This window comes from Syngnathus scovelli, chromosome 3 (genome assembly GCF_024217435.2).
Source record: "Syngnathus scovelli strain Florida chromosome 3, RoL_Ssco_1.2, whole genome shotgun sequence".
In the NCBI taxonomy this organism is placed as follows: domain Eukaryota; kingdom Metazoa; phylum Chordata; class Actinopteri; order Syngnathiformes; family Syngnathidae; genus Syngnathus; species Syngnathus scovelli.
Window position 1 is genome coordinate 19,617,016 of NC_090849.1, and position 23,889 is coordinate 19,640,904.

General features: G+C 42.5%; 1 protein-coding gene across 4 annotated transcripts; it reads right to left on the bottom strand.

The window, feature by feature from the left end:
• Window positions 1-814: 814 nt before the first annotated feature.
• Window positions 815-23,691, bottom strand: kcnip3a (Kv channel interacting protein 3a, calsenilin). Of its 4 annotated transcripts, XM_049762082.2 has the most exons (13): window positions 23,455-23,691; window positions 23,061-23,149; window positions 22,850-22,928; window positions 22,043-22,091; window positions 19,425-19,494; window positions 17,484-17,696; window positions 12,353-12,527; window positions 2,598-2,722; window positions 2,384-2,453; window positions 2,137-2,315; window positions 1,950-2,054; window positions 1,793-1,855; window positions 815-1,690 (listed from the first exon to the last, which is right to left on the bottom strand). In XM_049762082.2, exons 6-13 carry the CDS (start codon window positions 17,487-17,489, stop codon window positions 1,643-1,645), a joined length of 771 nt encoding a protein of 256 aa, XP_049618039.1. In that variant the 5' UTR covers window positions 17,490-17,696; window positions 19,425-19,494; window positions 22,043-22,091; window positions 22,850-22,928; window positions 23,061-23,149; window positions 23,455-23,691; the 3' UTR covers window positions 815-1,642. The 4 variants fall into 4 exon arrangements, with proteins under 4 accessions (XP_049618039.1, XP_049618043.1, XP_049618041.1 ...); XM_049762086.2 differs by lacking the exons at window positions 12,353-12,527; window positions 17,484-17,696; window positions 19,425-19,494; ... (2 more) ...; window positions 23,061-23,149; window positions 23,455-23,691 and adding an exon at window positions 8,633-9,066 and having other exon boundaries at window positions 2,598-2,730; XM_049762084.2 differs by lacking the exons at window positions 12,353-12,527; window positions 17,484-17,696; window positions 19,425-19,494; ... (2 more) ...; window positions 23,061-23,149; window positions 23,455-23,691 and adding an exon at window positions 6,506-7,600.
• Between the last annotated feature and the right edge of the window lie 198 nt (window positions 23,692-23,889).

The following is a 23,889-nucleotide window of genomic DNA, read 5'->3' on the forward strand; positions in this document are numbered from 1 at the left end:
ATATTCTCATACTTACTTTTTAAAATAATTTAAAAAAAAATTCAATGTGAGCATCACACTGCCTTCTCACGTCAACTGTTTGCTCTTTCGTTGCATAATGACTACCGCAGTGTTTCCTAACCATCATTCAGCCAAAGAACACATTACTCATTATTCTCTCACGGCACACCACTGCACGAAAATGTCACCCAAAATAATTATGATCTCGTAACAACGTACTCACTTTTTCACTCTGTAAATTCGGAACCGGTTTATTGTAAATAATAAGTGAAATTGTCGAGAATATGTACATCCCTGCAGTAACCCGGATGAGCTCTCGGTGCATGTTTCTATATGTGATGCGTTCACTTACGTTACAGGTTTATGTTAAAGAAAAAAAATCATAATCATAAAAAGCATGAAACTGATTTTTTGCAGTATTTTCAAATGTAAAAATACTCATGTAAAGATATTGCACTTAAAAGAAAATAGAACCGTGTAACACTTTGAATCTTCCTCATCTTCAAATTTCAATTGGCCCCTCCATGAAATCAAATAAAAAGCTGACATTTCACTGACATTAAACTGGTTCATTTGCTGTTTTTTTAATAGCACTGCAACATGGTGGGCTCCAAGAAATTCCAAACTAATGAACCCACACACATTCATCACCTTGTATATGTGAACAAAAGCTGTTAGATGTTGTAAGAGTTCTTCTCCTCTTCCTCCTGGTGAATGTCACACTTGTCCTGTGTTAAATAAGCTCATTACATGTAAATGATAGCCAAGAACTGGAGGGAAAATGTCCTGAACAATAAGACAGTGACAGGCGAGGTCACAGCAGTCGACTGCATCTTTATTAACCCACGTCACAAAGGTCCGACTGTACTATTACACTGTGGCACTTAGTCAGCATGCGAGTAGATAGTGAAGAACCAACATAAAGCCTTCTTTCAGCATATAAAAACCCACATTTACAGACCTCATTCTTCACAGTACTGCACAGACTCGCCCCATCTTACACAATTGAAATGTAACCTTCATTCAATACAAAAGAACACAACGCAATCTGCTTTAATTCTGTGAGATGCTTTCGCTAAACGTCATCATCAAAGAGTCATATCACTTTGTCCAGATTGATTTGGTTTCCAGCAGCCTTACATACACTATATATGTACAGGAATTTCCCCTCATATTGTCACTGCTTAGTTTTCCAACCCACATAAAGATGAAGTCATAGCGCGAGCTAATTCCACATTACAAACATGCTTTGTTTCCCCTTTTTAGTTTCCATTCTTTAGCAGGTGAGGACGATGGCCACTGCATTTGTCCAAATGAAAGGAAACTGAAGCCTAAATCTTGTGTCTTTCATTTTGTGATGATCTCTTCTTTCACTTTGGTGACAAAAGTCTTTTTGTGGCTTTATTTGAGACACAAAACATAGAAAAAGGTTGTGCAGTCTCTAGAGGAAGCTCATGTCGTGTCCATTGTGGTCCTTTTCGGTGGCTGCGAGTGAGAAGAACTAAAAGAAGAAAAATCCTCTGCGTCTTTACTTACATGAAGTGCCAAGGGTGTCTTCTATTTGGTATTTCAGGAATGAGTGATGAGTGTGCTGTGTTTGTGTTCTGAATGAAAAAATACGGTCTTTCAGCAACCTGATGCCTTAGATTACGTTCTCAAACAGCTGCATGGAGTTCATGATGTTCTCATCCTGGATGTCGAAAAGACCAAAAAAAAAAAAAAAAGAATAAGATGGATGAGATTCACCACAATATAATCAAATATTATTTTACATCCAGCCATTTTTTTCTACCTTCTGACAGGTCTCGATGAATTCTTCAATGGTCACAACACCATCTCTGTTTCTGTCCATTTTCTGTAACATGGAATTAAGAAAGAAAAAGCACGGAGTCATAAAAGAAATATCTGGAAGATACGTGTGAATTTGCATATTTACGTCTGTTGACAACCTGGAAGAACTTGTCCACGTGCTCGGACGGAGCCTCATCTCGCACACATGGGTAAGTATACCTGCCCATCATGTCGTAGATGGACTTCATTATTGCCAGCATCTCCTGCGCAACACACAATTATTCCAATTATAAATAAAACGGGTCTTTCCGGATGATGTCATGTAATACTGAAGAATTGTGCAACCTCTTTTGTGATGTAGCCATCTTTGTTGATGTCATATAGATTAAAAGCCCAGTTGAGCTTTTCTGTGACCGATCCTCGAAGCAGAACCGACAGGCCAATGACAAAGTCCTCAAAGCGGATCGAACCGTTTCGGTCGATATCAAAAGCGTTGAACAAGAAGTGAGCGTACGTGGTCGCGTCTGTAATGATAAAAAGGACGTTTCATTCTTTCATGTACGTTATCCAAAGTGAGGGAAGGAACGCGCACCTCCTTGAGGAAAGAACTGAGAATAGATGGTCTTGAATGTCTCCTCATCAACCAACCCACTGGGACACTCCTGCCCGAGGGAATATGGGAAGAAGAAAAAATAAAATCGAATCAGTCAAAGCTGTACCATAATGAGGATGTCCTCCTAAATCACGTTAACTCAATATTGAAAAATGATTGATGACCAGTAAGATAGCTTTGTGATCATACATACATTCTTGAAGCCTCTGTAGAGCGACTGAAGCTCCTTCCGGGTAAACTTGGTCTGAGCCTGAAGCTGGTCCAGACCCTCCGGCTGGTGACGCACCGTGGATAGCTCCAGATCGCTGTCGCTGCTGTCTGTGGGACAGAGAGAGAAAGAGAATGGGAGATGGAGTGATGCATGGTGAGGGGGTGGGGGGGTGAAGAGAAAAGCTGGGTGGTGGGGAGGAGGATTTAGGGGGGCAGACATTGAGTGCGTGGATACAGGGCAACATTCAGGGAGGGCCGGGGGGGTCAAACATTTAGAATGCAGCTCGAGTCTTCACGAGCAAAACGGTAGGAAAAATAAGGTTGTTGTACTTTCTTAATGGTGGTGGAAATGTCACCAGACATTTTCTGCTTGGTTTGTTTTCAAACACAATCAGTTGGTTGCCAGTTCACACACACTAAGAGAAAGCACCGCATGGTCAGGAGAAATCATGAGGAAATTATAGGAAAAGGGGCAGAGGCAAGGAATTTTCCCCACCATCGTTTCCATACTCACCATCTTTAGACAGAGAGAAGAAGAAGTGCAGACACCAAAATGGAGGGCAAGAAAGCACATGGTGGACAGTGGGGGGAGTGAGGAAGGAACAAAACAAAAGAAATCAGGTCAGATTGGACAGTCAAGATTTTTGTATGACGAGAGCAGAGCGGAACCACTTTCAACGTCTCGTGACCAAACCCAGAAAACCGTACCGTGAGGGTATCTTGTTAACATCTTGCCAAACTTCAAACATCTAAGCGCTAAGAGTTTCTTCTTGGCTGACCTGCTTCCTTCTGGCTGCGAAGCGATCCATTTCTAACAAAACAATCTTCCTCAGTGATCTCATCTAATATTACTCATTATTGCCTAAGAAACATCCAGACTTTCAATCTTGAGGCTCACCTCATGACAAAAGTTAGGAAGAGTTTTACGATACTTTTCACTTAAAGTGATTTGTTTTTTCAACCTACTTTATATAATTAGTTGAAAATTAGAAAATCACACAACGATTCAAGCCGAGTTGTGCACAAGCGTTGAATTCCCTCACCGGTTTCGGTGATGTCGATGAGGCCCAGCAAGTGCATCAGTTTGAGGAACATGATGACCAGGCAGACGATGCCCACCGTCTGCAGGCCCTCCGTCTCCCACCGAACGCTCATCCTGCCCTCGTCTTCCAACTTTGCGTCCACGGTCGCGTGCGTCAGTTGCTATGCGCTCAGGAACGTAGCGCTCGGATCCGTGTCCGCATCTTGACACTGCGCTCGTCACTCTCTGCCTGTCACACTTCTTCCCAGCGGTGTCTCTTTTTAGCTCGCTGCCTCTGCCATGTTAATTGACTGGCCTTTTTTTTTTTCTTGCCGCTCCCTCCTTTCTTCTGCCTTCTCTTTTCCGCTCTAAGTAACAGAAAGTCGCGGTGGGCCGACTGCCTTTGTTCAAGGTGACATAAATGCCACTTTTTAATTACTTGTATACAAATTGTCAGCTCTTTGGTGTCGTCTGCCCTCCTATTAAGTGTGAAATGAAACAAGCAAGTACATTTTTGTCATCTGAAATTGGGCTTCGGAGCTAGCCGTTCTGAATTTCTGTTCCACCGTCACACTGAGATTTTCTTACAATGACTTGGGAGCTAGACTGGGCAAAGATCCAATGCCACTTTCAAGTGACTGCAGGACGGCACTGTCTGAAACACGGCCATGCAAAAGCACCTCGTACTTGTCCTCACTCTGGGCTCTGCTCAACAAGTGGAAGCTGCTCTCCTCTGATCGTCATGGCAACAAAAGCCACTGCCCCAGCAAATATGGAGCCATGTAAAATTATGTTATTTCAGCAAAGCAAGAAATAACACACTATAGATTTGATATTATTTTACTTCTAAAGCACTCAATAAATACAGTTGAGATGAGTTATACTTGCGATATTTTTAGCAACACATCCAACATCTCACACTCTTCTGCTATAAAAGTGTTCATTCCACTCACACTTAAAATATTTTACAAGCCATCAATATTTCGTTGTTTTTCCGAAACCGTCTTAAGGATTTGAGACAATGCTACTAAGTGACAGCCAAGCAGCCTTTGAGTCAGATGTCAACAATGTGACCTCAATCAAGTTGTTCCACTTCTCCAATTGTTCCACTGTCTCCTTTGGGATGCTCACAAGGATTCGGCAGCACAAGTAGTCTACTCAGTGGAGTCCTGACACATTCACGAGGTAATGAAAAGGGAACAGAGAACGCGCATTCCCTCGGGTTCTGTTACACTTGTTCAAAGCATCACAGGGGCCGAGAACATGGCTCTTTAACTCCCTCTAGCGGACAACGTGCAAATAACACCTACAAAAAGTTGCACATTACATGCGTCCATTTATTTTCTTAATGGAGCATAAGAAATTTATTTTAATTTCATCGTGATTGGAACCAATTCATTACAAAAACTAAATACATCCAAAGGATAATTGTATTTTTTGCTTACATGTAAGTTTGAGTTTAAAATGCCAAAATAGGACAAATTAATCTTGTTTGGAGATATTCTAATGTACCTAATAAAGTGGCCAATATAATATATTGACATTCCCCTTGTATACTGTCATGACATTCAATGTGTGTGATTAAACAACTTAATTATAAGTATGTCTGCCTGTTAATTCTGAGGTTTAGCATTTAAATCTCTCAGCTCTGGCCTTCCTGTGTGGCGTTAGCATGTTCTCCATGCCTACGTGGGTTTCCTTCAAAACATACGTGCCCTGCAATTGACTGGCGACCAGCCTAGGCTGTACCCCGTCAAAGTCAGCTGAGATAAGCACCCCGCGAAAAACGAGGCTCGACAGAAAAACTCTATCCTCCAAGTAATCAGATCTTGCGACACCCAGACAAACATGGAAACAAGGAAATGAGTGGTCAGTAATGCGGTAAAAATATCAATTGCTGCTATCAGTACAGCTGGAAACATAAAGCTATATTGGCATCGATGTCGCCCAAAAATAGAGCAGAACTGGACCGAACCCAAACTTGACATTGGAGTTCAGAAGACCAGACTGAAACAGTAATAAAGCTTACATCTTCGCTCACTGGCCTGTCCTAAATGCTCAGGAAGCTTCTATTGACCAACATTGGCTTCATCATTTCATCATGGTGTCAAAATAAAAGTCATACAATTTGCTGATGTACTTTCAAAACAAAGCAGTGACGACAACCGGAGTCTCGGTTGGGATACGATGACGTCAACACGACCGAGGAGCACAGTGAGACACGTGATGTAACTTTTTGGGTGCGACTGATGGATGATCAATGCCCTTCAGAGACCCGGAGGAGTTCTACGGGTTCCATATTTAGGCGGCCTCAGAGAAAACCTGCTCAATAGCGCATGTATAATTGATGCGAGGTAATGCTAAACCAGGGTGTATCACTACAGGCTTTGGGGAAGCGGGGCTATCTGAGGGCTGATGCGATTGAAAAGAGTGATGAATAGTGGTTCAGAGGATGAATGGATGATTTAAAGGATTAACTCCACAAGTGTCTTTTTTTTGGGGGGGGGGGGGGGACTTTTTTGTGACATCATCACAGACCAGAAAAGAGCAACAATGCCCTTAAACTAGAAAAACAATATTTATAAATGGTCTGATTGGTTGGCACAATACAAACAATTCATCAATTTATTTCAGCCATCTTTCCTTTTTTTAAATGAAACAAACAATAAACAGCAAAAGCTTTATAATAACAAAATGTCCCCTGACGTTCACTTCACAAGCCTATTCCAGGCTTCGTGCCAGTGTTCTCTTCTATTTTTTTAACAGCACTTTGTAGGTCAAATATTGTTTTGGCAGTAGGTAATATCCCAGAGATTCTGATACTGGAGAGCCCCCCCCCCCCCCCCCCCCCCCCCCAAATTGACCCTTACCTTCAAAAGAGGACATGGGTTCCAGTATGCCAAACTGCTTGAGAACTGTCATGAAGAGAATGATAACCACGCCGATGGCAAACAGCTCCATGCCTTGTATATCCATGATGGCGCGGGCCTAGCCGACCCGGGTGGGCACAGGCCGGGCCGCCTGGCAAACGAGCGTTCTCACCAGAGCTTAGCCAGGGAATCAGTCTGACAGGTGGGAGACTGCATGGAATTGCGTCCGAGACGCCGCGAGAAGCGGGCCAAGAAGCTGCTTGTAATGTCAACAGTGATGCTGGAGTGGAAACAACATATATGGAAAACCTCCCTCTGTGGATCCGGGAGGCGAGACGGGGCTCGTTTATTACGCGCATTAAAGGAGATGTTTCAAGTCACTTTCCTCCAGATTCCTGCTCACCCTCTTCAAGCAGTTATGATCAGTCCTCACGTTATGGCTTTGCATTAAATCACATGATGGTTTCAGCTAAGGATGTTTTAGAGGAAAAGTACAAACAATTTGCGGGGCGCCCACCCCCCCTCCACCCATGGTCCTCACAACTTGGGGATCAAGTCCTTTTCCATTAGGTGGGAGAAAGTCCAGCTCGGTACAACGACGGCGGCTTTGTCATCCATATGACACAATTAAAAATAAATCACCAAATCATATGCGGCAGAGGCATGAAGCCAAAAGAGAATGGAACACAGCCTGCTTCAACAGCTGCTGCGCCTTGCACTTCTGAGGCAATCTCGGAAGGACATCAAAAGTTCAATGGAAAATTACTCAAACTGAGCCAAGAATCAAGTTGAGTGTCCTGCTCCTGCTTCGGATCTTGATTGACAGATCCCTGAATGTATCCAATAATTCAACTTCGATTTAAGGCTCGTCCACTTCTGGACACATCCGAATCAAAATCCAACTCTGGATCTGGAAGCACTTGAAAGTCCCTCAGAAGGATGTCCTGTGAATGTGCACCTCGAGCTATGAAAGCAAACTGTCCCGTGCATTTTATACCTCCGGCTATCCCTATTCTATCCCCTGCGGTCTCACCCTCCTCCGCCTTCTCCTCCTCCTCTTCCTCCTTTCTCTCCATCTGATATGCGTTACAGCCCCGAACACACCGCCCACTCCCTGCATCTCCACCGTCATTCCATAACTTTGATCAACCGCACACTTTTAATCCCCCCCCACACACACACACCATCTTTACTCCCCACCACTTACAATTTTGTGACCTGTAGCAACAAAACAATCTTTCTTGCAAAATAAATATTCAATAGCCAGCTACAAGGGATAAAATATTATAAGTGTGTTAAAAAAAAAATCTGATCACGCCGCACTTGCTAATGCATTGGATTGCTTGTGTGCGTGTGTGTGTTAATGCACTGATTTGGTTGAAGAAATGAGACCAAAAAAAAAAATGGAGGCCAGAGTCAGCAAGATCAATATCCTTGTGGTCAGACATTGGTGGGGAGCTCCCGGGCACTTTTAATCTTTTTTAAATCTCTACTTCTTTGCACTTAGACAGTAAAAATAGTACCAAACATGACCATCATGCATCGTTTCCAGCAACGGTGCATCACACATTGTCAATAATCGTCAATCAGTAAACGAGTGTGTGCGCCATAAGGCTTTCTGCGTCATCCCCTCCCTCAAGGTCAAATTTAGATTCTTGATTCGCACTTGAGAGAAGCAAAGTGGATCAAGTGACGGGCGGGCACCTGCACACACCCTGAAGCTTAATGTACGTACATACTGTTGCTTTACAAGTGACGTTCCTTGTGTGTGTGTGTGCGTGTGTGTGTAGCCATTAGGACACTAACAGGTTTTTAAAAGGAAGGCTGTCCTCTGCCTGCTGAAACAAGACACAATAGAAATTGCATCACGTCTCAGCGCAAAAGTCGAATCCAAAGCGTCTTGCTTGCATACTGAAAACATCGAACTTCTCACCTCCAACCGCCCTCGGTCTTTAAATCCACTACAAACATCTTGTTAAACGATGTATGTAATTGCTACCAGTTGGGCTTCGATCCATGAGGATCAATGTTGCCGTCTCTAATACACGGTACAAGTAATACGAGAGCCGATTCCTACCTGAGCGATGGTACCTGGCTGCACCGTGTCCACAGTGAGAAAGACAGCTGGGCCTCGAAAGACGCCTGCGGGCCTCCACGGAGAGAGCAGCCATCACAGCTCCCATAATGCCCAAAAACAGCACAACTTACTTTAAGCTGAGTTACTCGGAGACAAGTTTGAAGCGCAGAGATGCTAATCTCAACGCGACGGACGAGCGGCCAGGGAAGACTCAAAGCGCCAAAGTGAGAAAGTCACCTGGGACAAAGCGTCAAATAGGCTACACACACACTCTCAGTTGGTGGGAGCACATTTGAAAATCTGTTTGAGCGAGGGATGGGACGGCCATACGTAGCTTGCGACCTTTTACATCACAGGGCCGCCCGCGTGCCTCCACAATGCGTTTGAGGCCATCTCTGGAACTTCCTCTCGTTTGAACCCCTACACACCGACTCCTCATTACACTCTGATGAAATACAGTAGAAGGAAATTTCAGAAATTTGCAGTTATTCATCCCACCATGCCTTAATTATTCCCTGGGTGTGTCATAGATTAAAAAAAAAACATTGCTAACCAATCAATGCCACTCCTCTAGCTCCACCAGTCTGGTAATCTCTGCAGTGACTAAATATATTTGTCATCGCTTGTGCTTGCTTACCACTTAAATGTATTACTTTTCCAGTACAACATAATCAGTCACGATGCAGTGGATCGCAAGTATTTATAGTGCAATCATTGACACACAATATGGATGACTATAAGGCGATCATTAGTTACCGGCGGTGAATCGATACGCCTGACCGCCCACTTCATTGCTTGTTGCTTATTAAAGTTGAACCAGCTGCCGAGCACGACCGAACAACAACAAAGCTGGGATTGCATCATCAACAGTTGATCTCTCTTTGCTCCCAAACAAGGAAATTATCCCAGTGGACAGTGTCGTTACATGTTTGCACAGCCTCAAGGTCATTTTTGGAGGCTTTGGGGTGTGAGCAATAATCCAAAAATAGTAGACGGTGACACAACTTACCCACAAATCTAACCATACGATATCCTGCAGTCTTCATGAACACAGTACAGTATTCATGTCTCGCTATGAGCAAAAATATAGTGCTGTGATGGCTCTGAACGCATGTAATACCTACTGTGAACACAAGGGGGAGGTAAAGGACTGGAAACAGCAACATAAAAACAAATCAGGGTTCAGAGCTTTTTTTTTTTTTTGTTTTTTTTCTCAAAGAACCTGACCTGACCTGACATCCTACTTTAGAGTAACAAAATCACTCTCAAGACACCCCAGACAAAAAAAAAGATATTTTGATGGTCAGGTATAGAAAGCAGAGTTAACAGATTAGTGCAGATGTGGAGAGGCACCATTAAGATGCAGTTCTAATTCAAACGGAGGCGGAACCACCCGACGGTTTCAAATAGGTTTAGCTTTTCAATCAATGATCATCGAAGGACAATGCAAGACAATCCGAAAAGGAAATACTGGTACAAAATGGTAATAGAACCCGTCGGGACCAACGAGGTCATAGTATTCAAATAACATTTAAGGAGGGGGGGGAGGCTGCCCCTGCGGTCCCCCCCTTTAGCTCTGCCAGTGCATTTCCAGACATGCCAGCAGTGTTTCAGAACAGAAAATCATTTTATATGCATGACAGTTTTTTAAATCATTCAAATTTGGCACTTTTCTCTGTGGTGCATCAGATTTAGAAGATATTTTCACTTTGCAGGGAGTTTTTCCTATGGGAAATAAATAGTTTTAAAAAGCTTGGTGCCCTCTACAAAAAAAAAAAAATTGAGACTACCTTGACCAGGCGTCCCAGCGATGAAGCCCAGAAAGCAGCGCAGCATCTTTCCAATCGTCTCCTTGCAGGATGCCCTGCAGGAATTCATCCTTTTAAGCTTTGGGAGGGTTTTGGGATTTCCCCAGGACCCCGAATCGAATTTAGCAAGTCACCCTCAAGCCAGCAGGTAACATTTGGCTTCCCACCCTCAAACTGTTCACCCAGTATTCCTGTAATGATGTACACTTTGTCCTCCTCCTGGACATCTTCCTCTCTCACTTGTCTCCTCTACTTGTGTCAAGTCACTCACGTGACATCGGGAGCGGGGCGGACATCCGGCTGCTGTCGCTTCAGCCTGAACTGGACTCAACCACATCCCTCATCTGCTGTAAGAACGTGCCAGCATGTCTCAACAACACAAGCTGCAGAAGATGAGAAGTTGATTTCAGAGAAATCTCTCTTCTCCAACTCTAACCCGACTCGTATTACAGCCCATTGGTCCTGGCCCACTGATCTGGCTTCTCCATCAGGATGTGGAGGTCATTTCCAAACCACAACTTCAAATGGGAGTTTTGCATGTGTGTGTGTGTGTGTTCCATTAATCCTGTCTAATCTTGTCCCTAATGATTACAAGAGCCACCAAAAACCGCACATACTGAAACTTATCGCTTCACTTTCAGCGAACCACGTAACAGGTTACATTCGGCACACCTGCACAATATGATGATGATTAATATACTGTACAACTGCAACCCGACAAGCTATTCCAACCGCACCGATATTGAGTGCAAACAGCTACTTCTGCCCCCCCCCCCTCCATTCAATACACATCTCCATCTCAATGCTGCTATTTTTAGCCGCTAGCCATTACGATGGTGAGGACTCGCCTGAAAAACAATGCTGAATTCCCTCGGCACCCCTGGGAAGGAATCGCAGCCCGGCTGGCTGCACTTTCTCTCGCTGGGTGACTTGTGTGAGGAGCACTTGCAATCACAGTGGGGCTCTGTGTCGCTTTTCTCCTCAACGATTTGCTCACAGGAGGAACAAAAAGACCCAAAGGAGCCTTTAGTCAGAGGAAATGTTCACACTATGATTATAGATCCTAAGGTCTTGGCTTTTCACAGAGGTTCTGACTGGTGGTGGGCTACTCCACCTTTTTGGATTTTTGTAATGAGTCAACTTTCCTTCATGTTGTTCTGCTTTAGCCAGCAAAAAGGTTGAGTGAATCAATAGCACCTCTGCCAAGTTGTGCATTCCATTTTGTCTTAATTACGCCACAATGGGATCATTACTCAACAACACATTTAATCCAAAAATTAATTGTTAACTGTACCCCGCCTAGTGTTCAAGTACTGCAACTCGAGTGAGGATAAGAAGATGGATGGCACGTTTTGCTAGGCTGGCTGAATATCCAGAGCCATTTTCATGCAATGGCCAAACAACACAATAGGAAATCATGCCAGATTTTCTGGTTGAGTAGATTAGCTAATAAGGTTGTTTTCAGCTAAGCAGATGGTTAGTAATGAAGACACCAGGGAACTGTTGAAGAAAAACAATCATAACATATCTCCTTTAAGATGGAGAAATGGGAATAGGAGCATGAGAAAGTGCATTCTTGGCACCACCAGGGGGATGCAGTGAGATAACTGAGCACTGGAGAGCAATTTAAACAGCCTGCAAAGGTGGATGAAATCAACTGAGAGCCCTGACACTAAATTCCACCTTGTGAGTTTATGAGCAAATAAATGATGGAACAGGAAGTAGCAAGGGAGTGACTTTGATAAATGGGCATAGCAACTGAGTGATCCCGAGGTACTTGACTCTGAGGTGAGCTGAGCAACGTAATGAGTCGCTGCCCTCCCGGGAGAAGGCGGGAGGTCGGGAGAGGTTCAGCGAATCAAATATCGAATCCCTTGGGATACTTTTGCTCACAGTTGCGCAATCAGCTCTACCGAAAACAACTCATCCGCACACGCAAATTCAACCTGGCCTCTGGCTTACCTTTGTCCTGAGGCTGTGTGCTGGCGATGATCCATTTGACCAGGCAGCATTTCATCAGAGCTTTGCGAGAGAATCGCGGCTTCTGCCATTTTCCGGAATCTTTCCCTCGGCCCGGGGCGGGCTCCACGCCGTTGGCATCTCCCAGTAAGCTGCCGTCAACTGCTTTACCATCAGCCTGCGGAGAACGTGGGGGAAGGATGAGGGAGAAACTTTTATTGATAAAAAAGTTCAATAATGTTTGGATCTATGTAAAATAAAATTTCAATACCAGTATGATCCGATGCAGCTCGACATGACTTTAACGTACAACCACAATCATCATCTCCTCATGTTTCTGGAGGTGAGCCTTATAAAGTGCAATCAAAGCTACTGCTCAGCAGCATTATCACATGTCCTGAGCCGTTCAGTCATACGTGAGCAAGAACATGTGTTGACACCTGACAGTAACATGCGTGTCCAGTGACCAAGCATGGGTCAAATATCACCTCTCATCTTTAATTGTAAACAAACCCGCATGGGGGCACATAAAAAAAAAAAATGCCAAGAAGCTTCATTGCACCGACTGCTCTGACTTCAGCAGACATCAAATGCATAAAATGCATGGACGAGTTTTTACCGAAGCATCTGCGCGGGTGAATGTGGTGAGCGCAGAACAAACAGCAGAGAAGAAAGCAAAACTGAACAGAAGGAGCTAGAGCGAGAACATGGGGGATTCCAACAGCCATTTGATCCCACGGGTGTACGGCCATGCAAATGTCTTTGCGAGGAAGAGCGAGGGAGTGGAAGACAGAGAGGGAGAGAAAATGACAGAGAGAAAAAGCGAGGAGAGGGAGAGAAGGTCTGCCGGCAAGAACCCGAGTCAATTAGCATAATGAATCCCGGCCTTATCTGAGGATGCGAGCAAAGGACAAGCAGAGGACGATGGAGATATGGAAACGCTTGTTTCGCATTCTCAAGCAAACAAAGGAATCAAGAATCAGTGTTACTGTTTTGCTTCCTTGGACAAGTTGACGTTTTAATTAGTTAATCGCAAAGAGTACAACCTCGACAGTACTGCAATGCTGAAAGAGTTTTTAAACACCTTTTGCTTCATTATGGAGCAGTTTTGCAGAAAAAACATTATGACTGACAAGCATAGAAACAAATTAAAATACAAATCATTATTATGCTAATTATAATTAGTCAAATTAGCGGGAATAGAATCCTGCTCATGTTTCTCTTCAACAATCACTTGGTCTCATCCAGTTCTAGAGCAAAGCTTGTTGTAAAAAATAAATAAAAATAAATCAAATTAATTAAATAATAAATAGAATAAAATTAAATAAAAATAAATAAAAATCTATAAAGTCAAGCTAAGTAAAGCCTTGTCAAAACACTGTTAAAGTACACAATGCACACATTAGTCCAACATTCATTCATTTATTCCCTCATCAACAGAGTTCCAGCCCAGAGGAGCAAAAAAGCCGAGAATGAATCCGGCTGTGACGCGTCTTTAGTGAGGAATATTCCCCACACTAACAGCTGCAGGCAGACATTGTTTTGAACGGAGGGAAATTCTTTGCCACATTAGCGTCATATTCACGCACCGCTGAGCACGATTGTTAACACACTGCTCAGCGAGGACCTTCACTCAATGTGTTCTTGCATGGCCTTGATCACATGCATTACCGTACCAACCAGTGAATCCAAACAAAAAAAAAAATCATACCACAGAGTCAGAACCCTTGTAAAAGTTCTAAAAATGTCACCCTGATGGTTTCCACCATAAATGTGAGAGATTGTTGTGGGGAAGTTAGTGACGCTTTGAATTGAGAATTGACCTCATTCTGATTTGCTTTGTGCAGTCAACATTACGTTGATGCATAAAATAAATTCACATATATAAAGATGCTGAACAAATGTATTTTTTCTTTACATCATGGCATGACGTCTGAGCCTCTTTTTTTAAATGTTACGTAAGGCACATATGGAAATCTTATTCAGATTGATTAGTATTCATGCTAATTTGCACTTCACATGAGAAAAAAAACCTTTTAATGTCCCTCAAGGGGAAATTCCATTTTACGCCCAGACCACCGCACATACACGATAGTAAGCAATTTCCATATTCCTCAAAGTCTTGAGCATTTAATCCAAAGCAGAAGGCCTCAGACGCATTGACTAGTGCAAGATTTGTAAGAGAAAATGCAAATTTGAATTGACGGATAGCGGAAAGGGAGGCAGATAAGAGTCTTGTTGAAGCTGAACTGAACTTGAATGTGGCGGCGGTGACAGAGGAGGTTGGGAAAGAGCGTTAATGAAGAGGGAAGTGATGTAAAGAGTGAGGGACATTCGTGCACCAGGGCTTCCATTAATAAAAGATGCCTTATTAACATTCAGCGGGTTCGAGGCGGATTCCACATCACTCATGCTCCACTTATGTCTTTTTGATCACGTTATCAACTTCAAAATATAGATAGAATCATGTACAGTTGCGCAAGACTCAAACCGATCCCGGCTCATCGGTTTACTGAGATTGCCGAGATTGGTCATGTGATGTTTGTAAGCTGAGCCGTGATTGTTATTTGAGCCCCGGGCAACTGTCAAGTCATTTTCTAATGGGGAATACGCTAGAGAAAACTTCTGATTGTATTGCTCAATCTTCTGAGAATAAACCCCAAGGTTAATTGTCTGAATTCAAACAGCATCATTGTTGTTGGTATATATATATATATTTTTTTGTGCGGTCTCGCAGTGAAGCTATAGCAGCCCCTTTAATAAATAATAGTTTAACAGATGCTTGATGCTCATTAAAGGCAAACTGGACACTGAAATGATGCTGCATAAATTAGTGAGCAGCACAACAACCTGACGAAATCTCACTAGCTGGTACAACAAATATAATATTATACAAGAACTTATATTTGCAGTCTTGTATTGCCTTTAATTGTCTCGTTCAAGTGCAATAATAATTGACGGTGCAAAAAAAAAAAAAAAAGAGCAAATTGAAAGCACATGTTGATATTGGAGAGCCGATACTATTTGTGTGCGGACAGCTTGCGCTCTCTGTCACTGTGGCTGTCAGTGCGGATCAGAAAGGGAGGGGGAAGACTCCGTCCATATGGAAGCCAAGCTGTGTGTGTGTGTGTGTGTGTGTGTGTGTGCATGTGTGTGTGAGAGAAAGGATACTACAGTATATTGACAAGTGAGGAGGAAGAACTAATCCTCTCGGGGAGCCCTCAGGGCGATAGAGGAGCCATGTTTCAATTATCCGCTCCCCCTCACTGCAGAAAGTGTGTGCACATCGCACCGTGTCATCGAGGGATGTCACTTGTCTTGTTTGAACCGCATCGACCGCTCACAATCGTGACGTGTAAGACCGTCAGCGCGTGAATTGATTTGAAATTGATATTTTTAAAGCTGCAGTTGTTTCATCTTGCTGTTTTTGTTTTTTTTGGACTCGAGGGATGATAACACCTCTCAATGCTATGGGAGATTCATTTGTTTCCGTATGTCCGTGCCAAAGCACTAAACACTCACAATAAAGACAACTGAACTTCCTTTTAAATAAAAAAAAATTTGCTGCTCAGTGTCCGGTCAAATGGTGTTGAACTTGTGACAGAAGCGTTTGATGGCCGAGCTTGGGTACGGTTACGGCCTGTTAAAAAATTCAATGAGTCTAAGCTTACGAATCACACCACCTATTGAACAGGTAGCTCCGCCAGACAATATAGGAGGTGCAACGTGACGCCCTGCGCTTGTGTCGTGAAGACACAATTTACGGTGGAGTCTTTCAAATTAGCTGTAAAAAGTTTCACCGAGGTTAGAGTGTGTGTGCTTGTGTGTGTGTTTGGCATCAATACTGGTCGGCAGAATTGTGTGCGACTGCTCCAAATTGGTGTAGTGCTCTGCTGTACACTTAACTCCCTTCAAGACAAAGTCCAGCATACAAACAAGTCTGAAAGCACTTAACAGAATGCATAAAGAGGGCTACAAAAAAAAACTGACAATGGGGCAGCATTTGAAGAGTCTGATTATTTTCTTAATTTTATGTTCTAAGTGGTCGTCTAAAGATGGTATTCTGATCCTTTGGGCTTTGCATGCTACCTGAATGGCTAAAATTCCAAATTTCTTTATGCTTGGATATAGAAATGATTAAAACTATTGCAGCTATTGTTTGTGCTCTTTGTGGGCGCTGTCACAAAATGCGACATGTCGTCAGCAAATTATGCCTTTCTAGCTTTCATTGTAAACATTTGGCAGCGGGGCACATGGCTGATTTATTTGAATTATTTCGGGACAACGATCTGTCTGTTTGGCTCAGCAAATTGGACTTTTATCAGGCTAACACACACGCGGGCACACAACAGATGTAAGAGGATGAACTCGAGGTCGGCTCTTTGAGGGCTTATAAAATACAAGCACATTTGATGACAATGGGCTCGTAGCGGGTCTATGTTCAGTTTAATTTACACAGACGCATTAACTGAGAACAAAAACGGTCTGCAGTCTGCGAAGAAGAAAGTGCATCCATCCCTCCACTTGATGATCATCAATTACTGGAAAAGCTCCTCCTCATCACGCCGCTCTTATTCCCACAACTGAGCAATGCCGATATGAGGCGTGCATTCAATATTTGACCTCAGACTCGACTGTAAATGTCATTTGCATGTCTTATCAGTGGCTCGTCTCCAATGTTGGCTACCGGGTCCCGGAGCGCGGACGCTTTAATGAGCAATTCCCCTTGCAAAGGTGTTGAAAGTCACTTTCACTTCACTGATTTATGGACGAGACAATCTGCCGTTTATAGATTTTTGAGACAAACCCAACGAGGAGAGAGGAAAGTGAAGAAGAGGAGGAGGAGGAGTGTGAAGTGGGAGAGGAAGATGCCAAGTGACACTTGCTGGAGAAGCGTCTGCGGGGTTTGAGTGCAGCGGCGGCAACGGCGCTGCGAAGCGAACCGTCGTCGGCCGAGCTATTACATAACTTCAGCTCGCAAGTCATCACAAGGCTCACTTTAAAAATAATAACAAGTGCTGAAGAACCGTGCAACAAGCACCTTCACTATGTTTTATTTGACTTATATCCTGAACAAAATTAAAGCTGTACTTCCATTTTTTTTCTGGATTAAATCTATTGAAAGTCAACTCACTTGCATGATGTTTGTTCGCGGCGCTCCTTCTCGGGTGTCCTCTCGGCACGCACCTCAACCTCCGAACGACGTGCCAGCGAAGTGGATGCGAAGGAATGCCACCCAGTACACCACAGAGAGAGAGTGCGAGAGAGAGAGAGAGAGAGAGAGAGAGCGAGAGAGAGAGAGAGAGAGAGAGAGAGGGTGCATGTGTGGATTTTCATCAGCGGGAGCCTAATGACGCAGAAATGTGGAGTCAACAGGCGGGCTGCGGTTACAACGTGCAAAGCTCTATAACATCACCTGGAGAGGTTTCGCACCACTACACATGATCAGATTGGAAAAGAAGCAGACTGTGGAAAATGTGTGTGTGTGTGTGTGTGTGTGTTGGACACACAAAACAACTGGCAGAACTATAAATATATCTGAGTGAATTCATTGGCTAAAACGGTGCAGCAATTACGGCTTAGAGAAACAGAAATGCTGATGATACCGTATGTTGCAACAAGGTGCAACTGACGGGAACAATAAATTCTTTAAAAAAAAAAAAAAAAATGCACTTCATTTCCATCTTCGGCACACTTCAAAGACCGGTGATGAATATAATGATGCGTTCAACATCCCGATTTGTGTTCCAATAGATGAAAGCGGGTGTTGGGTAGTGCTTAAAAAGCAGACAGCGCTTGAAGGCAACAACGTACGCTCATATGCTCTTCTCTCCTCTGTGATCAATGCAGACAATTTCAGCATGTCAGCGAGAGGGCGACTCTACACGTGTGTGTGTGTGTTTTGTATTAAATTACAGTATGCGACTGCCATGAGAGCGAGGGGCACAGAAATGCAATTAATGCTCTCCTGAAGGGTTTTTTTTGTACTCAATGAAGAGCTTGATCCATTTAGATGACCTTGGCTGAGATGTAAAGTAGTAATCAAGCCGGGTCAAGCCCGCTCACACGTCCCATTGATTGAGTAATGAACAGGCGAGATATGTAAATAGCCGCCAGGATCAATGAGGAAATACCGGCTGTCAAACTAAAACAGCTTCCTGTTAGGCGTGAAAAGCTCCCGATGTATTTCCCGAAGGAGCGCTTGCGCGCGCCGAGAATTTGAATTTATTTTTGTTGAAAAAGTGAGGATGCTGAAATTAATGAGATTTTCCTGAATATAAAATTATTTATGCTTCCTAATCGTTAATGCAAAACGGGATAGTTCAAAAAGTGCTGATAAATACTGAAATAGAGTAAATACAGATCATTTGTATAATATTGTCATCGTTATCAAACGATTAAATTGCCCTGAGTTTGCAAGTAGGAAGCCGACGCACATTTGTAGTTGCAAGGATATAAGACCGTGATGTGTTCAGGAAAAAGCTTCAAGAAGTTTCCTCTCAAGTATTATCCTTTAATCATCTTTTGCAAAATTTCTAGTTTGCTATCTTTTTTGCCTTGTCAACATGCTCGTCCTTGTACGTCTTATCCCCATCTTTGTCTCTGTGACCTCTCGCTTTATCTTTGCCTCGGTGGCTTAGTCTAAAACATCCTCTTCCCAAAAGGGATCACACAAACAAATACTGACTGAAGCACACGATTTTCTGTTTTACTAAAAAAAAAAAAAAAAAAAAAAATGCAAATACGTTTAAGCAAGGAAGGAGATGAAGACATACACTCACTAGGCAATTAATCATATGAAGCCGTATATTTTGCCTTAGCATTATAACGCTCAGGTATAATTATTAATCATAGCATATGATAATATATGATTATAGATAAGTAGAGCACAACTCCTTTTTTCAAAAGTATGTATCAAACTGGTAGCTCACACTAGTTAGTCAAACAATCTTCCCTTTTGCTACTGTAAACAAACAAGCAGACTCTGCTTAAAGCATATTGCATCTAAGTGTGTGTGTGTATATGCGAGTGCGTGCGTGTGTGTGTTGATGATGAAAGGACGGTCAAAGCCTGCCTGCTTCCTGCTGGGCGTCAGGGTGGAGTTTCCCCAATGAAGCTGGAATGATGCTCATCTGCTCCCACTTCTGGAAGAATAAGCAGAACACACATAATGAGGTGCACGTCAAATAACACACGCATGTAAAAGACTGCAGCAAGCATCTTGAGGATAATTCGCCCCTGAGATGGATTTCATGTTTCTATGGAGAAGATTGTCTATTTTTAGGAGAGATATAAATAGATCTTTGTGTCGCTCCGAGGCTTGCATCGCATGTCTCGATGTACCCGAGCGTGCTTTACGGGTTCTCTTCCCTCTTTGTGGCTGATGATTCATTGGATGATAAATCAATGCGAGATGAAAGTACAAGGAATGACTGATTAGCACACAGAGTGATGTCATCGTCATCAGAATGTGAAAAATGGACGACATTACATGTGATCAGCGGTGTTTTGGAGAATGGACGCAAATGAAGCAAAGGGGGCAACGGTGGCTTATTATAGAGGCAGGGACCAACTTTGTAGCCGTGGAAACTGTTGCTAAGGAGCCAACTGTGGCATTCCCAGACACAAAGAGACAATTATACACGGTGGTCACAATATTAGGCACATCTGTGCAGATTGGATGACAGGAGTGTTGTCAAAAAAATGTCTGCCTTTATAAAGTTTCATCAGCGATAATTAGATTAAGCACTGGTGGTGCCTTTTTGATTCGTTCAGTGAGTACACTTGAAAATAGTTAACTTTTTGGAACACTTTAAATAATTGAATGGTCGCACTTGGATAGTCCTAATAAAAATACTAATGTTATTTAATTGCATTCTGTGGGCTGTTTGCTCAAATAAAAGTGCTAAAATCACACGTTTAAAATTATCTTGTACAGTACGTATGACCATTTTCGGCATCATCGACTTGGCAATGAAAAAGAGTCATTAAGGCATCATTTAAATCACACGTCTAACATTTGTCCTGAACGTATAAATTAACTTGAGGTGATCCTCATCCTCCTCTTCCTTGACTTTTCGGCGTGAAACAGAAAGCGGGGACGAGGAGGACATGTCATTATCATGGTAATGCAGGTGGGGATGACTTTGACATGAGGAGCACGGTCACAGATACACGTGTGCCTGCTGTGAGGCTTGCAGAGTCAAATCAAAGCGAGCTGTTGGGTGATTAAATGAAGGGAATCCCTTTATAACCTGACACCAGGAATATTTGATCGCGTGCGTGTATGTCGCTGCCATGTGCCTTTGAGCATCAATAATCCATGCAGCCGCCTGCAGAGCTCCGGCGGCTTATGTAAGAGTGTCACAGGTCTGGAAAGCAGGGATGGAGCCACCCTAACCCACCGCTACCGCTGTTAAAAAAGACGCTCCTCCTTCTCGTCATGTTACCGATGAGTCTCGAAATGGGCTCGCTCCCAATTAGTAATTTAACCAAGCGCACACGTCCAACATTAAAAGACAACCTTAAAAGTTCACTCACACGCGGTTGCCATCGATGCTTCACTGCACTGATGATGTCATTTCAAAGGGCCGGCTCTACTTTTGTCTAAATGGCGCTTGTGTGTCAAACTGTTTATAATAATAACACAAATGTTTTATTGTTTTGCAAAATGTCTCAAATATTTTGCATTTTTTTAAATGGTAGTATTCTTGGGGTTTGGAAAAAGCTACTCCTTAAACAAGAGAACGTTGACTTTCAACACATACCGACAGTTTGCATCCTTCTTATCTCCCGGAGTAAAATCCCCTGCCACTGTAAAGCAATTTAAAGGCAGGACAGATAAAGAAGAAAAAGAGATGAAGGAGGGCAAGGGCACGATAACAAGCTGGAGATCAGGTGATAGGAATAGAACAGGTCAGCTGAGAGTTCCACATAACACAAATTCAACTGTTTGACCTTATGTTCATAAAACATTTACTTTAGCGCACTTTATGACCTCTTCATTAAAGAAACAGCTTGCACGCACAAATTAATTATATGAGCAATTACCCTTGCGAAGTGGTGAAGAGATTAGTGTTAACCCATTCGTCAAGGAACGAAGCACATTTCATAACCTGAGTTCAATTTGGATCCCTCATTGCTTAAACTGACGCAGCAGGAGCACATGAGACCACCACCCAAAATCGTGCAATCCTTTCAACGTTCTAGCATGTGTCACAGCTGACTTGTAGAGTTTGCTGAGGGATTTGCGCCACCTAGTGGCTACTTGCCCGGTCATGTGATACAAACAAAAGATCATTAATTTATTTTTTAAATAAAGTACCTAAACAGGTTTGAAAACAAACAGTTCTTAAGGATTACAATCAAATGTTTTGAACTTCAAAGTTAAATACAACTGAACCGTACGTATGGAGTTATTCTTTTGTGTGCCACTAGAGGGTGTCTTTCTTTGTGTGTCTTTGGCATGTGGAGAAATTGACAATAAAGCTGACTTTGACTTTATTAAGTCCGTAATGTTGGGATGAAGCATATCAGCTATTACAGAGCAAAACTCAATTATGATTAGGCTTCTTTTTCATTTTGCTTTCAGGAAGTAATTAAATTGAACCTTAATGCCAGTGGTTAATTAAACCTCTTAAAATGACTGCAGCGTTTTTGTTTTTTTTAAATCATTATCAGTGGAGTACTTACTGTACTTTGCCTCAGACGACACGCTCGTCTTCCGATCACTCGGGATGTTCTGTTGTGGAAAACACACAAAGAAAAGGGAATATCTCAGGACACTGGAAAGGATTTAAACACTCAGGTATTAAGAATTAGGATACAGAAATGTCCATTTGGTATAAATAAATCCCCCTCCCAAAAATAAAGCCTATTCCACCCTTCTTCCTGAAGGCTCATTTCAGTTGAGCCATTTCATCAGATGAATTTTCATATTTCTGAGTAAGGATTATGCTGGCAGACATTTTTAATCTGCTCCGCTCTATCACGTCAGCAATTTTTTTTTTTTTGTGTCCTGCGCTTTATTTTACTTTTAACCAGGCTGCTGTACTCAAAATAACTGTGCTGTAACCGTCTGGCTATGAGAAAAAACAAATTCTGCAGTGCATCCTGGACTGCTTGCCAGCCAGTTGCAGTTTTAAACAATGCAAGCATAAAGGAGAACATACAAACTGGTCTTGAGTTGACGTTTGAAACCTGAACGGCAGAACTTTGAGTAGGAGTGCTTTTCTGTAAACAGTAGTGGCAGTGAAGTCAATGCAACTTTTTTTTTCACAAGCAGCAGCTTCCAAAAAGTAAAGAATAATTACATTTTCAAAATGAGTCATTGGACCACAGGGGAAGAGCGCTCGTTCCTCTGCTGCTTTTTGGAGAAATCCGCTAGCTCTTTTGTTTTGATGGGGTTCAAATCAAGGTGGTTCCCCTGGCACCAATTAAGAAGATGGATGATCTCAGGGTGTAAGGTTATCTCATCATTGGAAGAGACATCAGACCTACCACAGCTGGGTCTGCAAACGTCACCAGGATGTTGGAAGGTGAATGAAGGAATCTAGCAGGCGGCACAGCACAAATCCTTCTAAAATAAATAAAGAAATAAATACACACATACATACATGTGAATGTGTGACATAAATAAATAAATAAATAAATAAATATGAATGTGTGGAATGAATGAATACATAAATAAATAAATTATGATATCACTTACCTCCAGGCTTGTGTTCCTCCACATCACACATTTAAATTGCCATTAATATTGTTGCCAGAACTGTAGAGGGTGTGTGATTTAAACGAATTCTAAAATACAGAATGTTGTCAGCACGCTTAGCTAAATTAGTTGCCATCATAATTGGGCTGCACTTTATGTTTCTGAAGTTAGCACATGAAAACCTTCACAAACAAAAGAAGCATATATGCAGCCAATACGCATTTAGCTAAGAAAATGTAATTTAATAATTTAAAAACAACCACAACCAGTGACCTTAAGGGTGTGGTTCAACTAAACTTTAATACGATATTTAAAATGCAAATCTTGTTTCGTTATATTTTAAAATAAAGGCCCTATTATTGTAATTTGAGTGTTAAAAGATTAAAATCCAAACCGTGTTAGCATGCCAGGATAGCTTCGATGCCTAAATGATTAAAATCATTGCTGTCTATAGACTAGCATGTGTTCACACAAGTTGACGCCACAGGAAGGGCAGATTCAATCCGAATGCCAGAACAGATTAAAATGCTTTGCGAAAAGATTAAAACTATCTGACCCCAAAAAAGATGATTTATTAGCAGATTTACTCGCTTGGATGGTTGATGAGCGACTTCCAGGACGATGGCGTAAATGTGTCTGCTTGCCTCGTAAAATTGAATGATGTAATTTCTCTGAAACGGATTTCAAAAGCAATTTGTTGAAACTGAGAAAAGACGCTTGGTGGCGCATGTCAGCAAAATATAACAAAAGAGCGACATCTGGTGGCCGCAAGCACTCACTGACACCACTTTTTACAGCCATCGAGGCCATTTTACCAACTTTTCAGACA